The sequence below is a fragment of the Myotis davidii genome, unplaced genomic scaffold, assembly GCF_000327345.1.
Source record: "Myotis davidii unplaced genomic scaffold, ASM32734v1 scaffold1115, whole genome shotgun sequence".
Classification (NCBI taxonomy): Eukaryota; Metazoa; Chordata; class Mammalia; order Chiroptera; family Vespertilionidae; genus Myotis; species Myotis davidii.
In genome coordinates, this window is record NW_006287910.1 from 1,123,442 (window position 1) to 1,143,294 (window position 19,853).

The following is a 19,853-nucleotide window of genomic DNA, read 5'->3' on the forward strand; positions in this document are numbered from 1 at the left end:
TATAGCATCTACTATCTAGGGCAGGAGTTGGCAAACTTTTTCTGTAAAGGGCTAGGTAGTAGATATTTGAGGTCTTGTAGGCCACATGATCTCTGTTGCAGCTACTACATTCTGCTGTTATAGTGTAAAAACAACCATAAATAACATGTAAATGTATGAGCATGGCCAGTGTTCCAGTTAGACTTTACCTACAAAATCATGCCAGGGACTGGATTTGGCTTATAGGTATTGTGAAGATAAATGAGATATGGTTTAGAATAAGCCTAGCATAGTGGCTGGCACAGAGCACTCACTACAAGAAAGGATTCTAATTAATTTATATCTGATTTTGAGATCTAGGCTTCACTCCATTCTCCAGGGGAAGGAAAATATCCCTGATGGAGTCTTTTCAATAGAGGCATCATCCTCATTCTTTGCCCAAAGTCAAAGCTAAATGTTCATCTCAGCGCCTGGAGCCTGGCAGTGCCATCACCTCCACCCTCCTCCAAGCACGGAGGTAAAATGCCAACCCATGGGGTGTGATTAATTCTCTTGTCACACACTTTGCTCCAGGATGTTTTGTCATTTTCAGCATCTGTCCCATGGAAATCAGGTTGCTCATCTGAACCGTGATGTGAGAAACCCATTTATATCTGCAGGGTCATTAACCATGAGCTTTTGCATCCTCAATACTTCTATCCCTCGCCTGGAGGCTGTGTAATGTGGTTAAGAGAAAGAGAGAGAAAGAGACAGAAGGAGAGACAGACCTAGGTTTGGATTCTGTCCGCAGTGTTCTAGTTGTGCAATGTTGGTCAAGTCACTTCCCTTCTCTAAGCTTCAGATTCATCATTTGTCCAAAATTCAGTAAATGGGATAATATATATAAAGCCTCAGCCCAGTGTAACACGCAAGAGCTATTGAACGCCATTTTGCAAACAAGGAAGTGATGCTAAATGATAAAGGGGGCTCATTCAAGGTCATATAGGGTGTCCCAAAATTCACGCAAGATTTGCAATTCAATTCAATTGCAAATCTTGCGTGAATTTTGGGACACCCTCTATAACCAGTGATTGGCCTCAGATCAAGGCTCTCCGACCGGCCCTCAGCTGGTTGTCACCATGCCCCATCCCCTGGCCACTTCCCGGGATGGGACTCCTGCTGCTTCAAGGCAGGGCTGTGCTTCATGTGACTAAAGCTCTTGAATGTGACATCACTCTGAGGCAGCATGTGAGCTTGCGACCATTCTCACTGCAGGGCTAAGTAGTGCTCTCCCAAAATTCATACCCACCCAGAACCTCAGACCTTGTTTGTAATAGGGTGTTTGCAGAGGCAGTTTAGATAAAGATTGGCCTGGCTACAGTTGGTTGAGTGTTGTCTTGTTTCTCTATCTCTCTCCGTTCCTCTCTCTCTAAAAATTAATTAAAAACATTTTTTAAAAAAGATAAAGATCAGCCCTAGCCAGTTTGGCTCAGTGGATAGAGCCTGTGGACTGAAGGGTCCCGGGTTCAATTCCGGTCAAGGGCACATGCCCGGGTTGCAGGCTCGATCCCCAATAGGGGGCGTGCAGGAGGCAGCCAATCAATGATTCTCTCTCATCATTGATGTTTCTATCTCTCTCTCTTAGAAAAAAAATAAAGATCAAAACAAGATCATAGTGGACTATGGTGGGCCCTAAATCTAATGAGGTGGAAAAGGGCAGAGAAGGGACACATAGAGCTACAGGGATGAAGGCCATGTGAAAACAAAGGCAGAGGTTGGAGCAATGCTGCCACAAGACAAGGGTTGCAGGAGCCAGAAGGATCTGGAAGAGGCAAGGAAGAATCCTCCCCTAGAGCCTTTGGAGAGAGTGTGGCCCTGCAGACACCCGATTTGGGACTTTGGCATCCAGAACTGTGAAGGAAGACCTTCCTGTTATTTTAGCCACCCAGTTTGTGGTGAATTGTTCGGGCAGCCCTAGGACTTGTAAGATGTGAATAATTAGGGTATTGGACTTAGAACACCTGTCTGGGCAAAGGACAGAGATGATGAGTCAAGGAGTGTGCATTGTGGAGGAAACACATGTGCTCAGCTTTGAGCTTTTGTTTCCTTATTTGTAAAAAAGAGGACATCCCAATCCTGCTGGCTGGTGGGGAGGATAAAGAGATGGCATGAAAGAGCGGGTCCAGGGGTGATAACCAAAATGATTGTAACCATGCATTGAGCATGGCATGCCTCGGTTAATTCAGTTCTCACAACTGCCCTGGCTGGCTAGGTCTCTTAGTATCCTCATGTTACAGAGGAGGAAACTGAATCATGAGAGGTTAATTAAGACCACACAGCTAGTGAGAAGCAGAGCTGAGACTCAAACCCAGGCCACCTGACTTCAGAACATCCCCTACCTCCCATCCCTAAATCACCACCACCCTATATCGTCCTGTGCTCGAAGTTGGTGCTCCTTGAAGCTGGTCCTCTGGCCTAGTTGGAACCCAGGACACAGTAATGCTCAATTCATAATAATATTTTAATCTTGTTTTTTCTCCTATCCTCCTCCCTCAAGCCAGGCCTTTTGATTGGTGGAGAGGTGGATTGAAGAGTATGGCAATTTACCAAAAAACTGACACCTAGTGAAGAACTCTGGGTCAGGAGATTCCCACAGATGACAAAGCAGTTGTGCAGGCTTTTGGGAGTGGGGCCTCTTCTGAGATCCAAGCAGGCAGGAACTAACTTAGGGAGGTCTGTAATCACGGTCCCTGGGCAGGTGTACTGGGTCAGGGCTCCAGGTTATAGAAGGGAGACAGGTAGAGAGGAGGCAGCTTTCCAAACCACTGGCTGGGATGTAAGGAAAAAGACAAATGCAGGGTAGCAGCACTGAGGGGCCAGGTGTGGAAGGAGTTAGCCGATGTAGGTGATGTGATGTTGGCCTTAGAATGGAACAAGAACATCCCTTCCCCTGGGTCTCTTTCTCTACCTAGGAAAGGCCTTAGAATATTGCATCCTTTGTAGGATTCCCTCTGGAAATGTGGGCTAAAGGAATCTCTTAGATGTACGCAGAGATTTAGTTTTGAGAATGCTCATCACAGGCCTGTTTATAGTGGGGAAAAATAGAAAACAACCTAACTGTCTGGGGGTTGGTGAAGTGATTCATGATACAGCCACAAATAGAAAACTACGCATCCTTTCACACTGCTGCTGGGGAAGAACATCTGAGGATGTGCAAAAATGCTTACGATATGTTGTTAATTAAAAAAGAGCAGGTAGGAAAATGTGAGACCCTAACTTTATACAGTATGATAAAAACCGGACCTTTAAAATAGTGAATGTGTCTATATATATAAAAGCCAAGCGATCAGAATGACCAGAACGACTGGTCATTATGATACACACTGTGGCTGGCCAACTGGCCCAATCAGGAGCAGAGCCGGCTGGCCAATCTCCATGGCCCCTCCCCCCCTGACTGTGCACAAATTCATGCACTGGGCCTCTAGTAAAGCAGAGCCGGCCAGCCAATCTCCATGGCCCCTCCCCCCGACTGTGCACAAATTCATGCACCGGGCCTCTAGTATGTATATAATCCTATATAATAAAGAGCTAATATGCTAATTAGCCCAGGCGGTAGAACGACCTTCCAGAACCACCTTCTGGAACCACCTTCTACGACCAGTGGGTGGGGGGCGGGGCCACGGGGCTGTGAGGCAGCCAGGGCTGTGAAGGCCTACCCTTGCACAGATTTTGTGCATCGGGCCTCTAGTTGTATATATGTGTGTATGTGTATATATGCATATATATGTAGTGTCTTTCTTTATATAGATGATAATGTGTATGTGGTAATATATATGGTTATGTATATTTTAAATATCTTCTTAATATATAACAATATATATAACTAACTATAAATATAAGACCAGATGACTGTCCACCAAAATGTGGTAGTGGTTCACTGGACATTGTGGTAGTGGATGACTTTTTACCTTGTTATTTTTTGCCTGTCTGTATTATCTGAATTTTCTACAACAAACTTGTATTATTTTATATTATTCTTGCTTACATTACTTAGTATTCCTGTAAGGTGATAATTAATGGTATTACTATAAAATAATTATTATAAAACTTTCTTCTGTTTAAAGTTGAACTTGGTTTTGGGGGCTGGGACCTGGCAAAGTGGCCATGGTTTGGGAGAGCAGAGACTCAGGAGCCGGGAACAGCCAGGGACTGTCAAGGCCACAGACACAATCGTGAGCAGGTTTTGGTGAGCCCACCTGAGCCTCCCATGTGCCATCATAACAGCGTTCCCACTGAAAAATGTGTTTTCCAGTTTCCAAAGGGCCTTCTGGAAAACACACATGTACAGTGAAAGCTGAGATCCGAGTGCCTTTGCCATGTGTGAAGGTCGCTGGGTCGAGTCTGGTCCCTGAAATGAGGGAATCCTTGCAAACCAGTGTACACTTGGGGCCTTGACCCCTGCGTTTCATGTCTCCCACACAGGTCAGCTGGACATCATCTCCATGGCAGAGACAACCATGATGCCAGAGGAGATCGAGCTGGAAATGGCGAAAATCCAGCGTCTCCGGGAAGTTTTGGTCCGACGGGAGTCAGAGCTCAGGTTTATGTGAGTGTCTGGGGAAGCAGCCGAAAAAAAAGGGGGCTCAGGGGGAGGATACCTGAGAAGCTAACATTTACTGTTTATTACTGCCTGCCAGGCACTGCAATAAAGGCATTAGGTACATTACAAAAAAACCCCAACTCTTTTGATTCTCTCTACTGCCTAGAGAAGTAGGTATCATAATCTGGTGTTTTAAACAAGATCCTGAAGTTGGATTGAATTCAGGACAGTCTGACTCCAAAGCCTAAGCTCTTTCTATATTACCATTGTGAGGAGATGTGGAAGGAGACAGACGGGGATGGGGAGAGGTAGAGGTGGGGGTGTGGTGGGGACCAGAGGTGGTGCCCTGTGCTGGGGTTGTTAAGAGCACACACTTTGGGTTCAGATAGGCCTGAGATTTTTAAAAACAATGCTGGGTGAGATTGGGCAGGTTATTTAGCCTCTCTTCATTTGTAAATTGGGGGGAAATAATAATACCTCTCTCCTGGGATCTTAGCGACTTTAGTCACATAATTTGAAAATCTGTTGTCTATAGAGCACAGCATTCCTGAAGAATTACAGGTAGTCTTTTGAAAAAACTATAATTTTAAAAATTGAACTCTGAAGAGAAAAGGTGAGAGTTTAAAAGCAAAACAAAACAAAAACAGACCATTTAAGAGAAAAATTTCCTACGCTGCCTGTCAGCTCCCAACACAAACTCCACTCAAAGAAGCAGCAACATGACACATTCCAGGCATGTGCTAAGCTCCTCTCACTCATTCTGTCACCTGTTTCTCTCAATGCCATGAGGCCGGTTTTGGTTTTATCTCAGTTTGTGGATGAGGAGACTGAGGCTCAGGCAAGTTAACTTGCTCAGGGCCTCCCAGCTAGTAAACGGGGGAGTTAGGATTGAGACCCAGCTTTTCCTGCTTTCAAACCCCATATTCTCACACTTACATTTTATGCCCTTCTCTCTCACCCCATGAAATGGACCGCAGTATTAATAGTGGCCATTTATGTAGCTCTCTGTGTGGGCCAGACCCTGTGCTAAATGCACATGCACGATTCCTTCTCATGGGAGCCCTTAGAGCAGTGGTTCTCAACCTTCCTAATGCCGCGACCCTTTAATACAGTTCCTCATGTTGTGGTGACCCCCAACCATAAAATTATTTTCGTTGCTACTTCATAACTGTAATTTTGCTACTGTTATGAATTGTAACGTAAATATCTGATATGCAGGATGTATTTTCATTGTTACAAATTGAACATAATTAAAGCATAGTGATTAATCACAAAAACAATATGTAATTGTATATGTGTTTTCCGATGGTCTTAGGCGAACCCTGTGAAAGGGTCGTTCGACCCCTCAAAGGGGTCGCGACCCACAGGTTGAGAACTGCTGCCTTAGAGGAAGGTTCTAGAACATTTCCAACTTTACAGATAAGAAACATCCTCTCTTTCATCTGGTAATATGATAAACCAATACATGGGTATTTGGAAGCAATCCCTCCCTCCCCATGTTTTTTTCCTCCCTAAAAGAATTTGGAGTATTGTCTGTGTGGGAGAAGTATCAACTCAGACCACATGTTCTATTAGGTCAGGTGGTCCCGACAACTGAGGTTGCCAAGATTGGACATGATGACTTTGCAATGCCTGGGGGTTAGCAAGTCGACATGAGTGACAGGAAGTTCTGTTTCTGAGTTTGGCGTGTAGGGGAAACCACTGAACTAAAAATACAGATTAGGGGCTCACCTGGATATCAGCAGTTACTGAATTCAAGTAATGGGTACAGTCACCCTACATAAAAGACAGTGACAATCCAAGTATAGGATCTGGGGAATGCTGAAATTTCCGTACTGCTCCTCCTTATGGATGAAGTTGGGTTAAAGGGGAAAGCCAGGTCTCAAAGTTTTTGTGAAAAATGTGGAGTAACTGAGACTTATGTGGCAACAAGAAGGTTTGGGATTATTATAGTCTATAAATAATACATATCATATACCACATACCATAGAAGTGACCTATGTTAATAGTTTTGGTTTTTATTAATTAATTCTGATGCATATTTTATGACTACTATTTCATTTATCCACACTAATAAAAGACAAACATGCAAATGGACCACACCTTCACTATACCTTAAGTCAGACCCACCAGCCAATCAGAGTGACTATATGCAAATTAACCCAACCAAGATGGCGGCTGGCAGCCACGGAGCTGGAGCAAGCAGGAGGCTTGGTTGCTCCAGTGATGGAGGAAGCCAAGCTTCCCGCCTGCTACGGCTGGCTCTGAGCTCCACTCAAGGCAACAAAGTTTCAATTATAGAAAATAATTAAACCCCAGATACCTTCTTTCAGCCAGCCATGGCCACGGAGCTGGAGGCTACAAAGTTTCAATTATAGAAGGTAAATAAATCCCAGAATAAAAAAAAAAAAAGAAAAAAAGGAGAGGTTGGGAGCTTCAGTCACCTGCCAGCCTGAAAACGGCCCTCAGTCCCTCACCCAGACTGGACAGGCACCCCAGTGGGGACGCCCACCCTGAAGGGGGTGTGACCAGCTGAAAACAGCCATCATCCCCTCATCCAGGCTGGCCAGGCACCCCAGTGCGGACCCCCACCCTGATCCAGGACACCCTTCAAGGAAAACCAGCCGGCCCCCACCCGTGCACCAGGCCTCTATCCTATATAGTAAAAGGGTAATATGCCTTCCAGCACCACGATCAGCAGAGCCGCCAGGCCTCCCGGTACCAGGATCAGCGTAACAGGGGGCAGCGCCCAAACCCCCTGATCGCCCTGCAGCTCTAGCACTAAGGTGTCCGACTGTAGCTTAGGTCTGCTCCCTGCTGATAAGTGGACATCCCCCGAGGGCTGCCAGGCTGCCAGAGGGATGTCTGACTGCCAGCTTGGGCCTCATCCCCAGGGAGCAGGCCTAAGCCAGCAGGTGGACATCCTCCGAGGGGTCCCAGACTACAAGAGGGCATAGGTTGGGCTGAGGGGACATGCCCCCCCCCACCCCAGCACAAATTTTTGTGCACCGGGCCTCTAGTTAATATATAAACAGTCAGGATGTACTAACTCCCTCTTATAAATAATGATGAAATTAGTACTTGGGTCTTGCTTTTGCATCTGTTTTCTTTTTTTCTGTTTCCAATTTTTACTTCTTATGTTCTCAAGAGTATAACATATATATATGTATATATAGATGCATTTCTAAAACTACAATTAAACTACTGTTCTTATCTATAGATTGTTTCTAACATAAAAAACATATCACTGGCATTTACAATACCCTCCCTGTGCTTTAAAAAGAAGGAAGACAGAGAACATGAATTTTGTTTAAGGTACAGAAACCTGCAGGTGCTCAAGAGGGGCCAGAGGTTGCTTTTGCTGCTGCAAGGAACAAAGGCTGTCTCTTTGCATTCACTGACCTCTGCATCGTGTGCATGTGTGTATGCACACGTGAGTGCATGCATTATTCCCAGCATCTGGCACATGCCTGGCACATAGCAAGTGCACAGAGACAGCAATAGGTAGCCTGTAAGCTCGAGCTCTGGGCCAGCACTGCACTAAGCTCTTGACTTACGACCTTGCTGAATTTCCCCATCGTGACTATGAGTCTAATCACTTAAGGATAAATGTCAATAGTAGACACTTGAATAAATCAAATTATCTAAAGGTTCAGGAGGATGTCAGTGTAGTCAGGATATAGAGTGTGGCTTAGACATTCTCCAGGGGAGGGGCCAGCTTCCAGGCCCCTGGAGTCTCCCTAGCAGCCTGCAGACAACAGCGGATGATAATGACAGCCCCCAACACACCCTCAGGTCTAGCCTGGTACAGAATGTAGCCTTGCCTGGGGGTGCACTCACCTCATCAATCTCAGGGTGCACGATGGATTCTAGGATGGCCAGGGTAGAGATCACAGCCTATTCAGACCTGGGCAAAAGCCTCATCTATCATCCTTGGCCTCCCGGGCTCACAGGCTGTGCATGGGCTATTCTTGAATTCAGTTTCCTGGCTGTTTCTCAGATCTAGGCCCTCACATTAGCTGTAGGTCTTATCATGTAGATGGGTCCTATTCTTGTTTCCATTTTAGAGAGGAGGGATTAGAGGTTAAAAATTTGCCTAAGATTGCATTAGCTAATAAGTAGCCAAGCTAGGATGCAGTCTGACTCCAGAGTATTTATTAAATGAGGGAATGCAGGGTGGAAGGAAGAAAGGAGGGAGGAAAAGAGGGAGGGAGGGAGGTAGAAGGGAGGGAGGGAGGAAGGGAGGAGGGAGGAGGAAGGTAGGGAGGGAGAATAATTCCTTAAAGAGCATAAACTCCATGAGGGCATGAATCTTATCCACCTTCCACATGTATATCTTCCCAGCATCTTGAACAGTACCTGGCACTTATTAAACAATTAATATTTGTTGAATGTGCAATAAATTTTTCTTTCACACTCCATTCTTACCCCAACAACTTCCCTTTACACACAGGCATGCACGCACACACACACACACACACACACACACACACACACACACACACACGACTCTTGGCCTAGAGTAAGAGGGGAAATAGAATTTCAGACCATACTAAGCATTTATTGGCTCAAGTGAGGATGCTCTGAGTGACAGGGATGTGACAGCCCTTGGCTAAAGCAGTCCCAGTGACTGTAGCTGTAATAACAGGGATGAGATTGGCTTTGTCACACCTGCTCGGAAGTAATCAAGTTAATATCCATCAGCTCCCGTGGAGACTGTGAGTCAGAACGTATTTCATGGTTGCGAGTGTCTTCTCACTTTCATGGTCTCCTGCTTTGTCGACTCCTTTAAGAACGGATCTAATGGCTGCTGCCCCAACACACCCAGCGTTTAACATTATTCTTCATGGGTTTCCCTTTTCTTGCCTTGCCCTTTCCCCTGGCACTCACAGCCTCTGATGGGTCTCTGTGTCCTCTCGCCAGAATTGTGGGGAAGTAGAAGAGGGGGATTTACTCATTTCCAGGGAGCTAGGGTGAACTCATGAGAAGTGGACTTAGGGGTCATCCTGGCTCTCCCACGCCCTGGGTCTTGACCTTGGGCACATGATAGAGTGCTAAGAACTGCTGTTTATCAAGGGCACTGATATGCCACACACATGCTACATGCATTATGTGCGTTAGCTCACTTATTTTAATTTATTGCATCGTCACAAGAACCGTGAGGGGGTGGGGTTCTATTCCTTCTACTTTATGGATGAGGAAGCTGAGATTAGAGAGGTAAAATAGCTGGTCTGAGGAACTGGGATTTGAGTCCCAGGTGTCTGTCCTAGAGGCAGAACCCTTTGCCCTAGTTTATTATCTTTATTCCCAACACAAGGACCCCTTTTCTGTTTGTCCAGCTCCCCTAGAATGCAAAAGCAAACTCCTGCTTGGGTGCCCACAATCCCACACCGTCCCACGATTTGTCGTATTCCAGCATCTGGAATTAGGTGTAGAGTAGAGGAATCTCCTGAGTCTGGCTTTGGGCTTCTCCTACCTTTTCCCTGGAAATAAATGACTTGTTTGGAGCCTAAAATGATGTGATACAACTTGGAAAGGTACAGTTTGCTGTAGTGTCCTATTCCTATGGGGTTCTTAGGGACCGCAACAGTCAACATTTATTGAGCCCTTGCTACAGGCCCAACCACATTATTACATAACCTACAGAAAGCGCTTACTAATGGGAGGACGAATCAGGAGCACCTCCAGCATACCTGCTTGCCCTGAGTAAGGCCCATGAAGTCAGGTTCAGAGAAGGGTTATGCGTGAAGGCGGTGGGTACATGTCCCTACTCTGAACACACAGTGCATCTTCTCTCGCTGTCTTCCCTTCGCTTGTCCTCTGGTTTCCAAGTTGCTAAGTGGCATTTAGAAGTGTCCCTCTTGAAGTGTGGCGATTTTATGAGCTTCATTTGAATGAGTCAATAAACCCCTCAGTATCTCTGTAATAGGCACCAAATGTCCAGGAGATAAAGCTTGACGCCTGCTTTGTTCCATCCTTGACACCCCCTCGCCCCCCACGCCCACTCCTGGACCCTCCCGCTCCTGCCCCATCTCCATGCCTCTCACCATCCTGTCCTTTGGAGGCTGTCAACAACCGCAGACTCATTTTCTCACCCCAGTTCCAGCACTGAATCACACCATTAGCTTTTCATAACTCCTCCTGCGGTCGCCCGCCTCAGCTCTCTGCATCCTCTGTACGTCCTGATCCTGCTGTTTATCTGGGATTCTGATAATTAGGTATCTTCGGCCTCTGAACGGCGGTGGGTGGCGGTTATCTTCATTTTATACCCGCTTGCCAGATTTTCATAAAAGGGAGAGTGTGCGCTGCCTCTCCGCTTGCTGTGGGCAGGGGTGGTTTTTAATCAGCGAGAGTCAGAACTGCAGCAGGCAGGGGAGATGGGCAGGCAAAGGACAGATTTCAGGAGCACAGCCCTGAGTTCCAATATCTCCAGAGCCTGAGCTGGGACCCCAGTGAATTCATTTTATTAAAAAGTACCAAGTGTGGTGAAGCGGTCAGGCCCTAGAACTGGCAGAGATTTAGGATGGGGTAGTAGAAAGTGCCTGACTTGTAAATAGCAGCTTTTCAAATACTTGCTATGCTGATCAGGGTCCTAAGTGTCTTACATGCATTGAATCATTTAATACTCAGTACAACCCTCTAGGCCAGGGGTCCTCAAACTACGGCCCGCGGGCCACATGCAAATACAAATATTGTATTTGTTCCCGTTTTGCTTTTTTACTTCAAAATAAGATATGTGCAGTGTGCATAGGAATTTGTTCATAGTTTCTTTTTAAACTATAGTCCGGCCCTCCAACGGTCTGAGGGACAGTGAACTGGCCCCCTGTTTAAAAAGTTTGAGGACCTCTGCTGTAGGCAGACTACCCACCCTCATTTTATAGATGAGGACCCCGGGACACAGAGAAGTCAAGGAATTTGCTCAGGGCTGCACAGGTTCCATTAAATGGCAGACAGTGCTATCACCCAGGTATTCTGGATCCAGAGTCCATGACCTCAACCATCATGCTACAGGGTCTCTCAACTGGTTTTGAATATCAGTTTTACTTCTTACCAACTCTGTGGCCTGGAGCAAATCTTTTGCTCTGTTCCAGTCTCAGTTTTACTCCTCCATATAATGGAACAATAATGTTTCTCTGGCAGCGTCATAGCTAGGGATGAAAAGAGAGGGCACATGAAAGTGGGTGGCTGATTCTAGGAAGTAAGCAAATCAAAATTTCCTTCCTTCTTTTAACTGTTAAAGCTGTGCTTTGAGGGAGAGTAGGGGATCAGGGCGGCTTAGTCATCTCCAGAGGAATCGCTCTTCTGCTGAGAAGCTGGGGAGTGGCTCTCAACCATCAAGTCCAATTCTACCCTGCAGCCCTGACTTTATTATTATTTAAAAAATTATATACGCCTGCTATTTTCTTGTCCCTTTAATGATCTGATAATTCTGAAGTCTGTTAGGAAAAGCTTCAAGCCAGGGGCAAAATGAAGCATGTGCGTTTATGGGACTTGACACATCTCAGCCACATTCAGGAGGTCTGCGTCACACCAGTTGTACTCTGGGTTTTAAATAGCATCTCCTAAGAACAGGTCATTGTTGCCAGAACCACTGTACTTAACGGGGGTGAGGGGGGGCGGGAGTGGGAAGAGATGCCTTTAATTGTAGAAAATCTAAAAGGAAATTTGTCTTGAACAAAATATACAAAAATATTTGAGGAGTTGGGGAGGAAAGGGAGGGAGGAGGCCTCTGGGAAGAGGGAAGGGATGGAGAGACTAGAGAGAAGAGAGAGGACGGATAATGTTCCAGGTTAGACCTCTGAATGGAAGGACCCTCCTGAATTTCATGTTTTTTTCCCCCAATCCTCACCCAAGAGTATATTTTTTAAAATACCTTTTTATTGATATCAGAGAGAGGAAGGGAAAGGGAGAGGGAGATAGAAACATTGATGATGGGAGAGAACCATTGATTGGTTGCCTCCTGCATGCCCCACCCTGAGGATCGAGCCCACATTCTTGGCATGTGCTCTGACTGGGAATCAAACTGTGACCTCCTGGTTTATGGGTTGAAGTTCAACCACTGAGCAAGGATTTGTTTTTTTAATTGATTTTAGAGAGAAAGGGAGGTGGGGGGAGAGAAACATTGATGTGAGAGAGAAACATCGGTCAGTTGCCCTCCGTATGAACCCTCTTTAATTTCTACACATACTGGGAGGTAGGGATGAGGTGGGGGTCTGGGCTGATCAAATGGAGAAAGACATGTCCCCCACTGGACAAGCTTCTGCTGTTACGAGTTGCCTTTTGAAGTCAGAACAAACTCCAGGAAAGGAAATTATTCTTTCTGGGAGCTCTGTCTTATCATAAATGTTTACATTCTCTTGGCTCCAAGGATCTCCTCTGAGACTCCTGGATTATGGTGAGCTGGGAGGGAAACCATCATATTAGCTCTATGTGATGGCTAATATTGTGTCAACTTGACTGGGTAAAGGTCAAAATATGTAAAACTAACAAATTGTGCAGGCATTCATATAGGGATGGTTAACTTTACAAATAAAAAGCATTAGCATGAATTCAGAGTAGGTCTTACCCTCTGGGGGAATGAGAAAAATACAAGAGAATACGGCACACCAGGGTTTCTAATGGGCATATACAGGTTATTACTTAAGCAGGATGATGGGAATATAACTGCTTATTATTCCATAAACTGTATATATGTACTTTATGCACATGCTTTAAACATGCACACATACACAAATACACATATACAGGTTGGGCAAAAGTAGGCTTACAGTTGTTCATACGGAAAATAATACAAAAAATTAATAAAGAATAACACAAGAAGAAACTGTGTTTCTTGTACTTATAACTGTAAACCTACTTTTGCCCATCCCTGTATTTTTTTCCAGTGTTTTTGTTGTGGTAAAATACATCCAACATAAAATGTAGCATCGGAACCGGTTTTAAGTGTATAGCTCATTGGTATTAAGAACATTCATAGTAATGTGAACCCATCCAGAATAATCTGCCACCGCAAGTTCCTTCATTTACTCGCAGCTGCCAAGTTGCTTTTGCATGAATACAGTAACATATTCACAGGTTCCAGGGACTAGGACACAGATAACTTTGAGAGGCGTTGTTCAACTGACCACAGTCACAGAGATGGCCACCGCAAGGCTGAGCAGCACACTGTAGAGAACGCACATGGCTTCATCTTACAGTGAGTTGTCATCATTCTTTGAAATCTCCCAAAGAAAAAGTAGAGGTGGGGGGAGGAAGAAAGAAGAGAAGAAGGGAAGGGAGGGGAGGGGAGGGTCTCAATAATGCATGTACAGTGTCTTGACTGCTTATTTCTGGACAATGCTGATTTGACTGGCAGCAGAGGTTGAGAAGTGCTTGTCCATATCACTTGATGGCCTCAACTGAGGGCTCAGCTTTTTGTTCTGTGCCTAGTCCAGAATCAGATAATGCCTGGCTGGGCCTCATTTCCACATTTCTTTTCAGATAAGAACCAGCTCTCTCTTAATATTTCTGGGACAGGATGTTCAAAGAGACATGGGAGGAGGGGAAGATATGAATAATTTAGCAGAGATGCCATGGTATTTTGGGTCTACGTAAGCCTGCTGGCCCCCGTCACTCATTAAGACAATATCCTGATTTACATCTTTCACTTTATTTAGTTGGCTGCTCCTCAGTGAGTGATCGGTTACATAGATCTTTTCTCCTGGAATTCTGGCCCACTCTTGGTCCTCTGTCTTCAGTTCCCTAAAATCCTCAGGGGTTTTGAATCTGATTAGGTCAATCTAAGACACTCCTGGTTGAGTTCTGCCAAAGGAAGGGCCACCTGTTTTTTCATTACTAGATGTCCTGGTCTTTGACAGGATTGCTTTCTGATAAAAAGAGAAATCTGCATGTGCTCCAGATTAGATTACACTTACATTTGAATTCTAGCTCTGCCATTTACTAGTACAGGCAGGTTGTGCAATCTCAGACAAATACCTTCACCTCTCTGAGCCTCAGTTGCCTCATCTGTCAAATGGGAAACACATCCAATATCTCAGTGGGTGATTATGAGGAATAAAAGTGATCATGTATATTAAGCACCTTCCCAGTTCCTGCCATAATGTAAGTGTTCATTAAATGCTAATTTCCTTCAGGAAGAAATTGAGTTTGGAAATTAACAAATACATTGGTAAGAGCAGACATTGTGCCCAGGCTCTTGATTTTTGGCAGTAGGTTATTTATTTTTGAAGAGGGGGCACAAGAGAAGGGAGGAGATTGGAGGGTGGAGTAAAGATCTCTTCCATGACAAGGATGTAAGACTGGGGAGGAAAAGGCTCAAAGGGCACCTGAGAGCTCTCTTGAGACATCTAAAGGATTGTCAAGTGGAAGAAGGAGTTTGTTCTTTTTTATGTGGAACTAGAACCAATACACAGATACCATGGTGAATCAGATCCCTATTTCAGCATGAGAGAGGCCTTCCCAAATACTTAGAGCTATGAAAAGTTGAAATCTTGGGATGTAATGAATTTTCATACCTGTGAATATTCAAGCATTTATTTATTCCTTCCTTCATTCAACAAGCATGTATGGTAGAATTACCATAGATGTGCCAGCTCCAGGGAATGTAGCAATGAACAGTACAGATGAGGGCTCTGCCCCATTGGAGTCCAGGTGAGGAGACAAAAGCTGGATGACTCCTGTGTGATTGATGGAAGCTTTAGATGGGGTGTGAGGTAAGAGAGCAGGTGCTGAGATACTATGGTCAATTCTTAAGGTTATCATCATTAGTATCTAACATTTCTTGAACACTTGCATGTGCCAGGTACAATGCTTAATTAAAAAAGGTTTTTATTGATTTCAGAGAGAGGAAGGGAGAGGGAGCGCGTGATAGAAACATCAGTGATGAAAGAGAATCATTGATCAGCTGCCTCCAGCACACTCCACACTGGAGATTGGGCCTGCAACCTGGGTATGTGCCCTGATGGGGAATCGAACCGGGACCGCCTGGTTCATGGGTCGATGCTCAACCACTGAGCAACACTGACTAGGCCAATGCTCATTTTTTATATGAATCTCCTGATTTCAACTTCATAGCAACCTGATGAGGCAGATACTATTGTGAGCCACATTTGACAGATGAGGAAATTGAGTTTTACAGATGTTGAGAGTTTTGCCCAAGATTACTCAGCTAAGAACTAGTAGATCTGGGATTCTAGCTTCAGTAGCTGACCCCAGGGCCTGTATGTCCATCCAGTGCCAATCATGTCTTCCCTACCCACTGCCCCTCTTTAGAGATAGGAGTTCCTACCTTCTCTCATGCTCTTCCTCCAGGCCAGAGCTGATTGGTCTAGATTGGTTCAGTCTGGGCCAATCAGAGTCTGTCTTCTGGGTTATAGAGAGACTGGGCCAGTTAGGTGATGGGAGGTTTGCAAACCATGAGCAGAGAAAGCTGTCTTTGGAGGGAAGAAATAGCACAACTGCATCTGAGTATAAGATCTTCTCCAGACCCTTGGAGAGATGCCTCCCACCCTGGGGAAGGCACAGGGTGGGGAAACCCAAAATCTACCACGAAGATGTCTGTGAATTTCCACTAGGTTCATTCTCAGGTCTTCTCCACTCCTACGCTCGGCTTCCTGGATTCTGTACCCCACTCCATGTGGGTATGAAACTCATATGCTTCCCCAGTTTCCATAACAACTGAACAAAATAAAGCCCAATGCTAGTCCCACAGGTCATTTGAGGAGTCACGGATCTAAGGCTCACAGAAAGGGATCGCATTGAGCTCTTCACAGCAAACCATTTTAAAGTCCACATTTGACATTCATGGCTAACGAGGTCCTTTTTACAACTCTGTGCCAGCACAGTTCCTTTTTTCTTTGCCTTTTTCCACACGCAAGGCCCAGTCTCGCCATCTTTCCTGCTCTTCTCCTTTATGTCAGTCAGTTATGTTACTTCATTCCAAGTAAGACAGATTCCTCTCCCTGTCGCATGCAGAGCAGTTTCGCCCACTTCTAGGAAGCCATGGCACCAAAACATTCTTGAGCTCTCAGGAACACTCCCCCAGGTGTTTGTCAAAGTATGATTCCAAGCAAAAACCATTTCTTCCCCAAGATAAATTTGGGTACCAGCTGTTAAGGTAATAACATTTACTTCTGTTTTCTTACACCTTTACTAAACTATCTTTTCATTAAGTGAGCTTGAGTAGATTTCTCTTCCTTTTAGTTTGTGCTGGGATGTTTTTATCAAAAACTTAGCTAGGCTGAGAACTCTCTTTCCCAGAATCCCTATCCCTGCCTGGTCCAGGTTAAAGGTGGGCGATCTGGGAGGCAGAAGGGAAGCAGCAGTGTTTGCTCTTTAAGGGCCCCTGGTTAGATTGGAGGTAACCAGTCCGAGAGGGCCTCAGAGGTTCCAGCTTGTCCCCACTCTCTTCCAGCTCCCATCTGGCTTGTCTTCCTGACCACCAGGTCTGATGACCAACAGCCACCCCATATCTTCTAGAGATGGTTGGTAGACTAGGCACAGCCTCCCGTAGACCCATCCACCTCCTCCCCCTCTGTAGCCTCACCTCTGTAGCTGCGAGGCCTGACTTGTCAGGGCATCTGGTTGATGCCTCCTCTGCTCCTCCCACGATTGTGGAAGGTCTAATTCCTTGCCCCCATAACTCATGGTTCTGCCACCTTGATAGAGAGTGCCCTGGCTGACAGCAGCCAGAAACTGGAGGCAGTGAAACATCCACTTTTCACTAGGCTGCCAGTTCCCCCAAGACCACTGGCTCTTCATTATGACTCTCCTGGAATCAAGCAATCACACTGAAATCACCTTCAAAAGAAAACACTGACGCCTGGGTCTTACTCCCCGAGTCTTATTTAATTGTTCTAGGGTGTGGCCTCGCCATTGGGAGTTTTTAAAACAGTTGGGGCGATCCCCCCAGCCCCCACTGCATAGACATCCCCTAACCTCTTCTCTGGGTGAAGTAGAAGAATCCTGGTGTCCATCAGCTGCTTACAAATGACTCATCTTATTTTCTTTTTTTTAAATTTTATTGATTTTTTACAGAGAGGAAGGGAGAGAGATAGAGTTAGAAACATTGATAGAGAGTTAGAACATCGATCAGCTGCCTCCTGCACATCTCCTACTGGGGATGTGCCCACAACCCAGGTACATGCCCTTGACCGGAATCGAACCTGGGACCTTTCAGTCCGTAGGCCGACGCTCTATCCACTGAGCCAAACCGGTTTCGGCTCATCTTATTTTCTTAACATTTTTTTCCTTGATGAAAATTGGCTTCAGACTAAAAGTATAAAAGCTGCCCTATGTTGGCCTGACTCCTTGCACAGCAATAGGTGCCTCTCCCTCCATTAGCTTAGGACTGTGATCAGAATCAGAATGAAATGTAAGCCTGTGGTCTCCTGTGGTGTATAAGAATTCCGATGCCATCTGTTGTCTTCATGATCACAGCCGTCCTCGAAATCCATTGAAAAAGCCTTTAGTTGAACCTGATGGTATATTTACCAATAAAATTATGATAAGCTTTCAGACAGCTTATAAACAGAATTGGAATTTATTCAGCAATGATTGCTTTCAATTTACTCCATTTCAACCTCTAAAAAACAACAGTCTCCTTTTTTTAAAAATATATTTTATTGATTTTTTACAGAGAGGAAGGGAGAGAGATAGAGAGTTAGAAACATCGATGAGAGAGAAACATCGATCAGCTGCCTCCTGCACATCTCCCACTGGGGATGTGCCCGCAACCCAGGCACATGCCCTTGACTTGAATCGAACCCAGGACCCTTCAGTCCACAGGCCGACGCTCTATCCACTGAGCCAAACCGGTTTCGGCAACAGTCTCCTTTTTAATCTTTACTTTTTAAAGCAATCAAGTGAGGAAGCCAAGAGTTGGGAGACACGGAATTTCTGAGCTTCTTCACTGAGGGGTTTTGAGATTAGAGTGTAATAATAAAGGTGGTTTCTAGAGCAGGATGTGCATAAATGTACTCCCAGCCCTATAACTGAATGACTGTGTAAACTCTAAGTCTCAGGCCCCTCATCTGTACAACTGCTGTACTAACAGTTTACACTTTATAGAGTTGGAGTGAAGATTAAATGAAATAACACAGGAAAATAACTTAGTATAGAGCTTAGCCCTTTATAAGTTCCCCCTACATATTAGCTGTGAGAATTCTTGGGTGTCTGCAACCTATGAAAGAGTTTTGAAGCTAGAGTTTGAGCCAAGACAAAAATTGTTGATTTACGGAATGAGATCTTGATTTCACTTTGAAACCAACACTTTAGAAAATGCCTGAATAAACTGACATTTTGCTTTGGCATGAGGGTTCTCCAAATGAAGTTTGGTGAGTTGTTCCAAATCATGAAAAGGGAACTCTGGTTGTGGGTTTGATCCCTAGTCAGGGCACATACAAGAATCAATCAATGAATGCATGCATAAGAGGAACAACAAGCCTCTCTCTCTCTCTCTCTCTCTCTTTCCCCTCCATCCCTCTCAAATCAATCAACCAATAAAATAAAAAAGAATAGGAACTCTGCACCCTCCCTCCGCCTTGAACATGTGATTATCTACTACTAGTCCATGTCTGCAAGTGCTCATGCTGCCTCTTAGGGCCACCATAACTGTCCTTGAGCGGTTCTGAGGGGAGCTCCATCTGCTCCTAGAACAGCTTAGAATAGGTCTGCTTCAGTCCCTGCGTGCTCTGGTGATGAAATTCAGGGAGCCTTGCCCAGGGCATCATTATCTGCCTGGAGGAATCAGCCCTCTGACCATCTGTTGTCTGTCATCACTCTGGTTTTCCTTTTGGTTACACCGGCCATCTTGAGGAACTTTCATTCCTCTCTGCTTGCTGCCCTGACATAGTTAACCAGAAACACTGTCGAGGGATTCACGTTGCGGTTGAAAGAGGATTAGACTTGGAGATGGGACCTGGTTGATATCTTGGCTGTGTGACCTTGTGAGATTCAGTTGGTCCTGTTTTTCCTGAACTGGGGTGCACACTGGGATGATTTTAGGTAGTATTTGGGAAAACATTAATTTTCATGTCTTCTAAGGAAAAATATTGGTTTTCCATTTATGATGCTGTAAAAAGTTTTATATTAAAAATTTATATGGGGAGAACCAAGATGGCGGCATAGGTTAACGCTGGAGTTTGCTGCCGCGAACAACCACTTCAAAAGTGAAACTAAAAGACGGAACGGACATCACCCAGACCCACAGGAACGCTGGCTGAGTGTAAGTCCTACAACTAGGAGGAAAGAGTAACGCATACGGACACTCAGAGGAGGCGCAGTGCTGAAGGCAAAT

At 45.2% G+C, this 19,853-nt stretch overlaps 1 protein-coding gene across 1 annotated transcript in view; it reads left to right on the forward strand.

The window, feature by feature from the left end:
• Positions 1-19,853, forward strand: part of LOC102756659 (chromosome unknown open reading frame, human C16orf45) — a 99,610-nt gene that overhangs the window by 54,368 nt on the left and 25,389 nt on the right. Inside the window, exon 2 of the mRNA XM_006759684.2 lies at positions 4,441-4,564. Within this exon, the coding sequence (XP_006759747.1) occupies positions 4,441-4,564 (124 nt within the window). The remainder of the gene's footprint in view (positions 1-4,440; positions 4,565-19,853) is intronic.